This window comes from Buceros rhinoceros, unplaced genomic scaffold, assembly GCF_000710305.1.
Source record: "Buceros rhinoceros silvestris isolate BGI_N320 unplaced genomic scaffold, ASM71030v1 scaffold8005, whole genome shotgun sequence".
In the NCBI taxonomy this organism is placed as follows: Eukaryota; Metazoa; Chordata; class Aves; order Bucerotiformes; family Bucerotidae; genus Buceros; species Buceros rhinoceros.
In genome coordinates this window covers 5,709-19,497 of record NW_010414505.1, presented here as the reverse complement: position 1 = coordinate 19,497, position 13,789 = coordinate 5,709, and the positions used below count along the sequence as shown (strand labels likewise).

The 13,789-nt window shown below is 35.4% G+C and overlaps 1 protein-coding gene across 1 annotated transcript in view; it reads right to left on the bottom strand.

Moving 5' to 3' along the window:
- Window positions 1–13,789, bottom strand: part of PTPRD (protein tyrosine phosphatase, receptor type, D) — a gene marked incomplete at both ends in the record, with an annotated part of 68,691 nt that overhangs the window by 49,612 nt on the left and 5,290 nt on the right. Inside the window, 3 exons of the mRNA XM_010137111.1 lie at window positions 2,393–2,553; window positions 5,790–5,999; window positions 11,846–11,936. Of these exons, the coding sequence (XP_010135413.1) occupies window positions 2,393–2,553; window positions 5,790–5,999; window positions 11,846–11,936 (462 nt within the window). The remainder of the gene's footprint in view (window positions 1–2,392; window positions 2,554–5,789; window positions 6,000–11,845; window positions 11,937–13,789) is intronic.

Here is a 13,789-nt window from a genome sequence, read left to right as displayed (position 1 = left end):
GTCTTTGGGAGAGCTAAATATGGTTCACATCAACCCATGCAACTTATCCACATTATCTGTGAGAGCACTGGTTTTAAAGTATAGCAAGACCAGTTCCCTTAAAACGATTCTTCTAAAAACTGAAGTCATCCTTCTATGACTGAAATTAAAATGTAAAAGAAGCATTGGAAATCAAGACATGAGCAGGTCAAGCCCATTCATAAATGTTTCTATGAACAAAGGGAATTAAGCATAGCTGACCATTATATTACCATTTGCACTTCAAAAGGTATAGTCACTTCTTACTTGTCTTCTTCTCACTGCACATCCTTTGACACCATATTCCCCTTTTAAATATTTTTCGTGTGCTTTTTTATGTATTAGGTGGGTGTCCTTTATCCTTTGTTTTCTTCTCTCTCTCATACCTGTTGCACTTATAACCCGAAATATTCCAGAAATATACTTGTAAAACTTCCTGTATCCATGAAATTTCTTGTTTTCCTGCTTTTTATTGAATATTTTTACCATGTCCAACTTCCATAGCTACAGCAATTTCCTTTAACAGTTAAATCAGAAATTAAATTTCACTGTTTTCTTAAATCACTATGATAAATACTGTCTTGTCTAGTTACTGCTGTTCTACAGCCAGTAAAGCTAACAAACTCTGTTAGCTTGCATCTAGGAAGAAAGTCCAATTATATATTCCTTTCTTTAACAGAAATTAAAAGTTCACAGCAGACCATAGACTGATAAAACTGCAGGCATAATTTCTCAGAGGTAATTCTCCTTATCATTGCATTTAAACAATTTACAGTTTATAGCCAAAAATAGAAAAATAAACACACACATATGGACATTTGCTTGAACAGTTCTAGTACCAGTAGTAAATAACAGATGGAAAATGCGTCCCCCATTTTCAGTGAATGACAATCTCTTCACACTACTGATGAACAAATTTTACATGCTCATTTGTGGAATATCCCTATAATTTTTGGGTAATAGAATTTAAGATTGTTATTATAGCTCCATAAATGTAATCAATATTTCCAGAAGCAGTTACACATCTGCTTCATATGTCAATATTTGGACTTGTTTTGTAGCAAGGGAGAAGTTTTAATACTTCAAAATAATCAGAAGAAGTATTTCACTTTTAGCATATCTCTAACGGCCAGTTTTTGAAGTGGCAGACAGACACAAACAGAGGTTCAGCCGTTGCTAATCAGTTAGATTGCCTGAGACAGTAGGCACTAATAGAAACCTTCAGGAGACATAATATCTGCAAGCAACAGACCGTGTATTATGCTGCTATATGATTACAGCCCTAAAGAACATTCTATAAAAGTGTATCTGTTTGGAATCCAGAGCTAAGGTTAACCCTGGACTGTTTTTTTACTGCTGAACAGATAATTTTCTTTCCAAAACCTGAAGCCAGCTCTCTACGTGCAATGTCAGAGGTACTCGAGTGGAGACACTTAGGGTGGGAAGAGAAAACAGGGTAGCAGAATTTAAATATTTATATGCAAATGATAGCATCATAGCCATTAGTTTTAGAAGACATATTTCATTTAATGAAATTATCTCTGTGACCCCAGCAATGTCACAGAATCTTTACAGTATTCCCCAATTATATTTTATCAATATATTTCAAAAATGTATTAGGAATAAAATCTAGACATTAAAATAAACATTGTGGGTTTTGATTCTTCGGTTTCATTTTAGTATCTTGATCCCTGTGAACACATTTACAGTGTAGAAGACTGCTGTGTATATATTAAGGCATTATAAACAGTTTTCATCTAGTATGTTGTAAGGCAGAGGAAAGACCTTTGTGTAATAGCAAACCTACATCTGTGTCATTGTCAGTGAAAGAATAGTAAGTGAAGTTTAAACTCATTGCGAAATTAGTAGAAAACAGCCACTGATATTTCTTTATCTCATTCATAGATTCAAATTCTTATAGATATGCTACCAAATTGAGGCCAGCTGTCAAAAGTGAAAATTCAAATTACTGGAATGGAGATGAAAGTCACGTTTAACATCAAGCTGAATGTAACCCCTAATGTATTACTATTACACATCAAAAGTTTTAGAAAGTCAAATGTGCGAATTTCATACATATTTATACGCAAGCAGGTATTTTCTTCATAAACACATCCAAAATTTAAAAAAACATTTAAATGCAGAAATGTTAAGAGAGTATCATCAGCAGAAAAATGTACCCACATGTCTGTAATAACTGGAAATTTTCAGTCAAGCTACTAAAATTTCTGCAGTGTTCTGGCAACCATTAATAAATATGTAAATTTCCCAAAGCAATGACAGTTATATTATATGTAATGTGGAACAGTATTATAAAATGGCCAATATATCATAAAGTTACACACCTGATAAGAAAGCTAAAAGGTAAACTTACCTTTTATAAAGAAGAATAGCAATGACAATACAGATGATAAATACCACTGCAAGAACTGGTCCAACCACCCAAATCAAACCTTCTTCCTCATCTGTGATTGGTTGGGGATCAAGATCCATTGACACAACAGGATCAGAATATGGGCTGGTTGCATACATGGTCTATACAAATAAAATAAATCTTACTTAGTGATAAAGGAGTGCATTTAAAATATTATCTATCCTAGATCTAAAATAAACCTATAGAAGATAACGATGCAATGAACATAGCAATGTGGAAATGCTATTTTTCTTCAAGTCAGGCAAGATATAAACCTGCAAACTGAATGGTGTGTTGGTATGACTGTATTTATTTTGTGATCTGCAGTCAAATGAGATAACACAGCCCCTCACAAAATACTTTTCAACATAAGCAGAAAAAGACAACATTACTAGGAAACCGGGAAATATAACCCATCACTTACTCATTTTTGGTTTATTAGCTTAACAATATTTCTTCCTGCATGACAAGAAAGGATACTTCTCAACATATGAGAGTACTACAGGTAAAAATACGTGGGACCGAATGCAGGAGTCTCCTAGAAAAAGATCCTATGGCAATACTAGAGTACATTTTGATCAGTCAAAACTGTCTAACAGAGTTCTTACAGAAGAATTTAACAACTTGAGCTTAAGACTGAAAAAAGGGGAGGCCACTGAGGAAGGGAAGCTAAATACACAAGTCTTTCTTAAGAATGGAAATAGAATTATGAACCTACAGGGGCCACTGAAAATCTTTGCCTTACTGTATGGTTTAAAGACAGCTGGCCCAGGATAAGACCTGTGATAAGAAAATAATAACTTTTTTTGTTCTGGTCTGACCTGAAATGTCTGATATATGGCTGAGAACAGAGTTAAGACTACAGACAGGAGAGGCTGGGGAGCCAGCCTGCTAAAATTTTAACATGTAAAGAAGTCTGAGCTACAGTAAAGTCAGAAGTGGAGAACGGTTTGTTCTTAATTTCTTGCCTTTGGTGGAGTGTCTTCATCAACTCTAAACTAGGATTTGAACTACAGCCCTCACAAAGGACTTAAAAACTTGATTTCAGTAGTATATCAGGAGTGCCAGCTAAGACAGAATAAGAAAATTAGGAAAAGACAACAATTTTCATTTACCATGTCTACACTGTATTCTAAAGACGCCCTAAGCCAGGACAAGTGTTATCAAAGGAGACATTTTTTTACACTTCATTTGGCCTTGTGTTGGGCTCTCGGCTATGACAGCATCTGGGTGTAAGGTTAGAGATAGGATTAGGACAGGCAAAGCTGAGGCACTTGCAGTAGCCGGTACTGAGCTAGTGCCCATGTCAACGACGTCCTGTTACATTATGCTCTTTTACTAAACCTGGCACTAAATGTTTTAGAATTCTGTGAATGCTGTTTAGAAACTGGGGAGTCTCCATGATCCATTCCTGAAACAACTGAGCTGACCAAGGTTTTTTTCCCAGCTTCAGTAATCTCAAAAGATAGATAAAAAGCCCACTACTACATTAAGAAACTCTTCGCATCTAGCCTCTTCCTTTGGAGTCAACAAAAATATTCCTGGAAAGAGATAGAGAGGGATATGAGGGATACTACTGTGATCACTTACTGCCTGCTCTCCAACAAACAGGATTTTGCTCTAAATTTTCAACCTACCTGTATCAATGATTAATTGAAACTCATTTATTATTTTGCTAAACTTACCTGTTTTTTTCCTTCCTCTTGATAACATACTTAACATATTGATAGACTATAATCAATAAGGTCTCCCAGCATTTATTTCAATAAGCTAAACAAATTCAGACCTCCCTCTGCCTCTTGTAAACCAAGTTCTCCATTCTCCCAATCAACTGAAGAAATTTTGTGTTCTCTGAAGGAGAAACCTTACATAAAAAGCATTTTCAATATTGGGAAAAACATTCCTCTCAGATCACAACTCATACACCAGAAGGATCGATAGTCCTAGGAGAAAACCAGCTGTATTGAGAGCAGACACACTGGATAACTGGGAATTGAAGTTCACTTACCCTCGCAAACAAACTCTTCAGTCTCTGTGACTAACTCATGCTACTTAATCACACAGACATTTCAGACACATGCTAAACCAGGTACTGTCCATACTGTAAGTTTGTGAACACCTTTTGAAATCTTCAACAGTAGGCCCCCAGATATATTTTGCTATATCAGCCTTTTCAGCTCTAGATTTACAACCCTATTTATTCCTGCTTTTTCATCCTGAATTCTGTCTGACAAAGTAATAACTTTAGGGTTATATGAAATGAACGACCTATGACTTCATTAAGATAGAAAAATAAATAAGAAACAGTATTTTGTGTTGAAAAGATCCATTTTAGCACAGGTAGTTTCTCACACACAGATTTTTGGCCATCTAACTTTATATCCAATCTAGTTTTATACTTTCTGATGCAGCGGCTACGTCTGTCTACCTAGCCACTGTCAAAAGGTGAAAGGGAAACTTCTGACTTATGTCAAAGCTTCCAGGTGGCACTTTTATCTTCAAATGAAGCTATGTGTCCAATTGCATTCAGACTGAAACTACTTTGTCATTGTATAAGTAGGCAAATTCTGTTGGTATCAAGAAAGCAGTTGTAAGGTTACACACTGGAAGTATTTGTCTAGAAATCAGATTTTTGGTGTAATAGTTTCAAATGGTTGAGACAGCAAATGTACCTGTCAGTTTCAGTACCAATTAGAAATATATCATATTACACACTGTACATTACAAAGTTAATGTGTATTGCAACTTCTTTCAACGGTCCTATTTCTGTCTTTTTTTTTTTTAACTATATTACATGCAGTGGTTAACTCAAGCATAATGGGACATAACTACAAGATTAATTACATAAAGAGGAATGACGGTTCATCACTTAGCTCACTTCAGGAATTTTCCTTATTATTGAATTATTTTCTAACTTCATAATAACTCATCGCAATGGTTGCTAGGGAATGACTAAAGAGGCTAGCTGTGGGTGTCTGATTCAATGGATCTTTCAAAGGTGAGAGAGGAAGCCTTTTTTTAAATACATTTGAGGAAGATGGTCCTGTGAAGTTCACGCCTCAGAACCTCTGTCAATGATCTCAAATAGCAGAGCACCTAATTTGCAAAGGATCACAACACAATTAATAAAAGGTGATGGATCCTTAGGTTTCACTTATACACAGAAGTAACATAAAAATGCAAGCAAAATAGAGAAGTTCAAGGAATTAATTGGAACTAAGGAAGGAAACACTTGCTTTAGAGATGTTCTGACATATATTGCAAAAGACCAGCTTTTGGGAAGTGGAATAAACATTGAAAACATGTTTTCATGATTGTGAAAAGTCATTTTGGGATAGAAAAATATAAACTAACTTACAGATTCTGAGTGCTCCATTACAGCCAACACAAAAAAGACGTATTCTTGACCACTCTGCAGTTGTTTATTCTCAAAGCCACCATAATGCTTCTTATCCCCCAATGTGAACTCCGTAGGAAGAACTTCAAAGTGAGCTGCGATATATGGCTTTAATTCAACCTCCCTCCCAAGACGAATGCTTCTGCGTTTCCTAGCTATCTCCTTAAGCAGCTATAGAACGAAGGAAGGGGAAAGAGAGAGAGAGAGAGAAAGAAAGAACAGAAAGATAACTGACGTAACTTATTGAAAATTTAATGAGAAAATGTAATGCTTGACCAGGACCTACAAAAATACAATTTATCCACACTTCATGGGATGTATTAGTGTTACTAAATCGGTTCTTGCAAAATCTTCCAATTTCTTGTCATTCTTGTTAAGATGAGGTACTAGGTAGCAATTGCACTGTCCATACTAAAAATCTAGAATGATTAGATCACTTATCAGTGTCTGATAGTGTTGTCTCTGGGCGGAATAAAAAAGCTAATAAAGCTTTTTTTCCTTCCCTGAGGACATATGTTACACGTACACATCACATATATATGTGTATATACATATATGAAGTCAGTCATACAATAGAATCATAGAATTATTTATTTTGGAGAAGACTTTCAAGATCATCAAGCCCGACCATAAACCTAACACTGCCAAGTTCACCACTAAGCCATGTTCCTAAGTGCCATGTCTACAGGTCTTATAAAGAATTCCAGGGATGGTGATTCCACCATTTTACTTAGCAGCCTGTTCCAATGCCTCAGAATCCCTTCCGGGACAAGATTTTTCCCTAATATCCAGCCTAAACCTCCCCTGGTACAATTTGAGGCTATGCCCTACTGTACTATTGTTTGTCCCTTGAAAGCAGAGACCAACCCCCACCTCATTAAAACCTCCTTTCACGTAGTTGTAAAGAGTGAGAAGGTTTCCCCTGAGCCTCCTTCTCTCCAGGCTAAACAAACCCAGTCCCTCAGCTGCTCTTCATATGGTGGTGTACTCTAGACCCTTCACCTGCGGACACATTCCAGCACCTCAGTGACCTTCTTGTAGTGAGGGGCCCAAAACTGTACATAGTATTCAAGGTCTCGTCTCACCAGTGCCATGTTCAAAGGGATGATCACTACTTAATGCATAACAATATTTTCTCCTTCCCTATGAATATGCAAAGTACTGTCTTATCTCCTATTTGATACAACAAATCTCAGTAAGTCCTGTAATGATAAAATTTAAAAACCAGGAAAAAAATTTAAAAATGGGGAAAAAAGCGCCAATTTTTGAAAATCAATAAAATCAAGATTAAATGCTAGGCTCAAACTTGTAAAACATATACCACCTAATAAATGAACTTAAGCTCAGGTGGTATAATCCACTAATGAATTACTTATTAAATCAGCCAAATGCTTATTCAATATCTTTTATCAGTTTAGACACAGTGGCATTCAACAAATATTAATCTAATTTCAGTAAAAAGAGCTTCTAAGTGATGATTACTAAAGGCTTCTTTATGGTTTCCCTTGTTTTTCACTTATGAAACTTACTCAATGTCCTGTAGTCTCAGACTACAATCACATATTTTTCAAGGTCACACAGTTGTTTCAGGCTTTTCAGCACACAAACAGTACTAATACAATAAATTAGAACAAAGTCCTTTGTTAGGAGGGGGTGACAGAAGCCTAGAGCTAGACAGAGTTCAATTAAAAAGAGAGATGAAAATCTAATCTTCACGTATATTTTCATTTTAAAGAACGTGTTTAATGAGGGAAGCTTTCTCTTGCTTCTGCCTCTTCTTCACTGTTAGGCCTCAACTTAGCTAGCACATCTTCTTGCCATCTTCACGTGGGATCTTGTATTTTGCAATTATACAATTAATAATTCTGGTGCATGTAAAACAATATACTATTCCCTGTTACTGAGACAGAAGCTTTTAATACTGTTTAACACCCCTTCTCACTGAAGTACATATTTCAAATGCAGGCTATAGATAAAAAAATGGAAGCGATCTGTACCACTTGGGTCCAAACTTCCTTAGCATTGAGGGTGTTTGTACACCCCTTTGAGACTTAGAAAGTCAACTGCTTTCCAGCTCTAAGGCTGAGTTTGTTCTCTTCTGCAGACTTCTTACATTCATTTAATTCTATCAGTTTCCATGCTCCAACACAAAAGCTAGTGCACTGCAATGGTTCCCCTGAGCAAAAAAATAAGTGGCCATAATTTGAGTCTAGAAATCATTATTCATTACTCAAGGACTCTGTTACAATCAGTAGTTCATATTCCTCTTTCATTCTTCCTAAAAAGTTTAATGAGCAGCTAGAGTAAATTTGCATGGTATAAAAATGAGGGCAATAGAGAACTGCAATATTAAGAAGATTTCTATTTAGTTGCTTTATTGAAGGTGACTCTCACATCTGTTGGTAGCTTCCTACACCCTGGGCAGAGTTACTGAGGGCAGAACATGAGGCAGAGACTAATCAAAGTTTGTTCCAGGTTGATTCAGCCCTTATAAGATCTGCTGAGGAAAGCACTCTGTGAAAAGTTTGTATCTATATGAGCCATCTGTTATTAAGATAATAACCGCTACGCAGAGGACTGAGCACTGGCTATTCTGGAATCTGCTGCAACACAAAGGTAGATACTCAGGTAATAACAATGTGATATGTATACTAACTGGAAGTCAGAAGCTGTAAGTACTGCAGCAGGAGGAGACACATGACTTGAACCACTCCTAGTGATAACTTGATGTTTTCATTTTTGGTTCCAATGGAATTTAAAGTTATTTGCATGGCTACTTCAAATAAATTCTTTGTCACATGTTTCCAGATTACACCGCATTTGCAATTTAGATTTTAATAATAAAATGCCAAAATACTGCAAGAGTACTGCAAACAGAATTAGACTGAGATAGAAAGGGAACGAAAAATGTTTGATCTTCATTATTTATTGTATGAGAATTAGTAGCATAAAATGCATATATTTAACAGATAGCGATTCTGAAGTACTGTGTTACAGTGGGTGAAGAAACTGAGTTTTGGATACAAATGCTAAAAGTTAATTAGCCTGAGTCAAAGAAAATGTGGTTTTGAAAGTGGTTATTCGTCACCTAAGGTCAGCTAAATTTAGGTGTGTTCCTGTGTAGATAAAAATTTTATCTGTGACATTGATTACATGACTGTACAGACCTCAGGTGACCCTCTGGCCTCATTCATATTTCATATATAAATGGGGTTGTTGCCAAATATCATTACTGCACATCTATCTCCTGTTGTACTTTATATGAGGATTTCAATAAAATTACTGATTTATTTTTTAAAGTCTTAATGAGCAGGCTTTTATTTAGGTTTTACTGCTTACAAATCTGAAGTAATCCTACTAGACAACACTTACTGGAAATCGTATTTCAATTGTATTTCACTTATTTGCATGACGTATCTACTTAAAGTCACTAGATTTCATGGTAGTAAAAATAAAATGAAGTTTTGAATTAATAAAAAAAGATTGTCTCTCTAATAACTATTATTTTCAAATACACAACATCTAATCCATTGTCTGCACTTTTAAGATTGTGCATCTCTCTTAGTTTCTTTCAGAACTGAGATTCAAGGAACCAGGAAGATTAGGTAACGACAATAAGGCTGGAGAGCCTTTTGGACTGCTTAGTAATGTAGTGGAGTTAATACTCTGTAGCAGAGTTTTCCGTAAATACTTTTCTTCTGACAACTAAGCAACATATTTGGAACATACTTCTTTGGAAAATCTATTACCCAACCCTTTCTGACACTAGTCAGCTATTTAAGATTGTGTTAAAAAAAGATAGGCACAAATATCTTCACTTTACCATAGGGAACTATTTGCTGAGAGTAGTGTTATTACTTCGTGGTTTTTTTTTTTTTTCAGATGTATTTATTGCGCCACTGCTTTCACATATTTGTCAGGAACAGCACTCCTCATAAAAATATGTATATATTTTCTAAAGCTGAAAGTAAATCGGTCTTTTAACTAATAGAAAGTGGGTAAGTTATCAAGAAATACAGTCACTGACTCCTTTTGATTTTTTCCCTACTCAGTACTTACTATATGTGTTACTGGCAATTGTACAAGATATGTCAAAGGTTTTAGTTCTTCATCAGAAATAATTTTCATTTTCCAGTCAATGCATATCTTATTTCTTCCACCATTAATTCCGCAATGTGGTCTCAACTATTTCAGTAGAGTGGGAAACAACCCATCCTGACCCAAATATTTCTGTATTAATAAATGGTCTTTATCAATCTGTTATACAGACTAACGCATTGCAACTTGCAGGATGATTAAAATGCCCCTTTGTTATGGGAATCAGCAGAACCTGTAGAATTTAGTTGCCAAAATGTTCAATGTCATCTGGCACCTATCCTTTAATCTGTAAATGCTGGTGAATGTGACTACAGTCGCTGGATATTAAAAGTGGATATTAATATTAAATCACTTTTCCATTACTGTATGGATCTTGCAGTTTTACTGTTTAACCGTATTTGATGTCACCTAATACTATGATCATGAGCTGATGGCATTTACAATCCAAAGGGATCTTAAAGAGAAAAAACTTAATAGATTAAAGCAAGTCATCACTGCAATTGAATCAAATGAGATGATCACATAAATAAAACGGGTCAAGAGGGAGGAAACACAGGCTTGAATCAGTCAGTCAGAAGTAACATAAAACATGACGTGCTTTGAACAGTTGTGTTTAATCTTCTGAGTAACGATTCTCCTGCTGCTGTACAAATTCTTCTTTGCCTTTTCTGGTCAGAAGACAGACTAAAGACTGAAAGACCCCTCTTTGTATTTTGAAAGCTTTCTACAGCAGTGCTATCTTGGTGAAGACTTTACTGTTTGGTGCAAACATTGAAATGGATATCTACTTTTACAACGGGAGGAGAGAGAAAAAAATCTTGTGATTGCTCACAGATGATCAGTACTTCCCAGTGATTGTATTAAGGGGAAGCATATGTTGAAGCATCTCTGTAACACAAAACTCTTGAATTCATCAAAAGAAAATGAAAAAATAAACAGAATCAAGTCCAAAGATCACTAAATCAGGCGTAAATAAACTGACTTTGATCCCCAGTCTTTGAATTGCAGAAATATTACATGTGCAAACTGTCATAATCCATCTGAATGAGATGTAAAACCCTAGCCAGATATAACAATAACAATAGCACCTGTCTTTTTTGTACAGGCATTTCATATGGGGCTCTGAAAAGAGCTTTACAATGACAAATAATACTATTATTCTTTGGAATAATTTACAGATTGAAAGAAGAAATACAAGTTTGCCTACATTGTCCTTCAGTAAAACAGAAGACAGGACTGAATGCTGATATTATACTTCATGTAATTATTATTATCTCAGTAACATAATTGATTTCTAGTATTACCGGCCTTATTCCTGAAATGCAAGTACTTCTACCCTTTGGGTTAATGTCATTTATAGTGTTGAATGGGGACACAGTGTTGCGCACTGCTACTTCATTCATTTATTTCTGAGCACAAGCTGTCAGTAGAATGGAGACTACTGAAGAAGTTTTCTTAAACAGAAGCATTACAGTATATAAGAATCAGGTAAAAACACCACAAGAAGGTCAAATGTTAAATTGCAGTGCAAATTGCAATTTAGTATTTGTTCCAGTCTTAGTAAACACCGCGCTAATGAACCAGACCTTTATTAGAGTTTGTATTATTGGTGATTAAGCTTTTGCTGACAACTCATTTCACCTCCTGCACTTTTGCATTACACTTTACAATAGGAAAAGAATAAAATATTAATGTCAACAAAGATCAGACACTTTGTGTGCTTTACTGCAACTTAATGTCTTCATTGTCTTCTAATCTTAAATAATCTGAATTTTTGTTTCTGTTCCTGCAGGATAATTAAAATATAAATATAAAAAATCCTGACAACCAAAACTTCTAAATGGTGAGTTAATCATATATACCACGAATAGGACTGTTTCTTTAATAAAGGAGAAGCTGACAACAAAACCATACAGTACCTCATCTAGTTCCATTTCATCTGGACTCTCCCACGGTTTGATAAACTTTCCACGAGACCTCTTCAAAGGCACAATAACTATGTAATAACCTCTGTAAAGGAAACAGAGAAAAGTGAAGTTGAGGGAAAGGGAATGGATGAATTGTTGGAGTAGTTGTCTTGTTCAGAGGAACTTAAGAGAATAGCAGGATGTGGAAAGCAAACTTTTTCACATGATCATGCTACTGTGATTCACACTGTTTCACATTGTTGAAACCACATCCAGTGTAAAACATTTGACAAACAAATGGTACTAATTACCTGCCTTTTCACATAAATATATAAATATGTACAAGAAACTTTAATTGCAATGTTCTAAAATGCCTACATTTGACTGTAGTTTACTATTTCATTTGAAATACAGGAGCCATGGGATATTTGTGCCCTGCCACAGTCACACTGGGAAAAAACCCAAACCCCTAAATTGAAACATATTACCATATATTTAAATCTCAATTATCACTCCATCTGCCCCCATTTTCATGTATAATCAGACTAGTGGCTTAACTTAATTTGTTTGTTGATGCCAATCCTAATATAAACAAACAGAAAATAAAGAAGACGCTCCACCCACACACTCTTTACTTTGGAGTATCAATCACCATCAGCTTTACCTACCTAAGTATTCTGTTCACAGTCATAGACAAGAGAGCTTGACTTATGCTCTCTTTACAGTTAGAATTTGCAAATTACAAATATCAGTTTTCCTCAGAAGCATTTTCCTGAAAATATCTTCCACCTCCCCTCCATGAAGGCCAGTAAATTATGCTTTCTAGTATAACAGAGGTATGGCACTTTTTTTGTTTCCTTCGCAAAGCCTGTATACATGTCAGGCAGATCCACAACTTCACATTAGGGTGAGGAAACAAACTGAAAAATCACAACAGCAGGACATCCAGGATAGTATAACATACGCCTTCCTGATAAATACACGTCAAAAAGTCAAGCACTCTCCATCTCAGAGAAGAGGGAAAGAAGCTGTTCTCTTTTGTTTCTAATAAAAAGAGAGCTTATTAAGAAGTTGTCTCTGGCTCTCCATTATGGAAGATAATTTTAGTGTCTCACAGACCATCTTCTTCTATTCCAGTCTGCCATTTTTTTTACAGCCTATTCAACCTTCTGCAGCACTGACTATTCATTTTACTCACGCAATGTAGCTGAAAAACGTAAAGTAATTAATGAGAGTCTATAAAAAAGGACTTGCCTTGCAATTGAGCAGTCTACCTCAGTCTAAACTAACTCTGTAAACTATCTTTCTTCCATACCAATGCACAGCATTGGACCATTTTAATGCTCTTCTTAATTAAAGCCCCTTTCCATAAAATACATCTAACAAAACTTTGGATTTCTGACTACTGTACAAAATGAACATATTTATTCATTCTTCCCTTAAGAAATTTCTCTGTGGAAATGCTGAGCTCCAACAAGAGATGCTGGAAACAAGAAGTACTGGCTACTTCTTACTGCTGCTCACTTGTTGTTTTCCAGTATTTAAATAAAATCTGCAGCATACATTCTTATAGTAAGAATATGATAAATCATCTTTTACACTAAAGTTCTAACTCAAAACTATTAAGGCTGTTTGAACCCAGATTTTAAGCCTGAGTACATATTCTAAAAATTCTTTTGCTACATGAATAACAAATCCTAGCAAATGCTGATTTATCCATGCATACAATAACTACTACGTACATACCTTTTCTTTAAGAGAAGCCCAAGAATCAAGAAGAAAAGCAACTGAGAACTGGCCCCGTATGTCTTTCAGACACAGAAGACACATCTGCTGGTTGAACTGCACAGCAGTCTCATATACTTTTTTTCTTTTTCTTTTTTAAGCTAAAAGAGTGTTCATTTTTTTTTTCAATCAAGGAATATCCAGCGTGTAAATGTTACTTTCACACTCTTT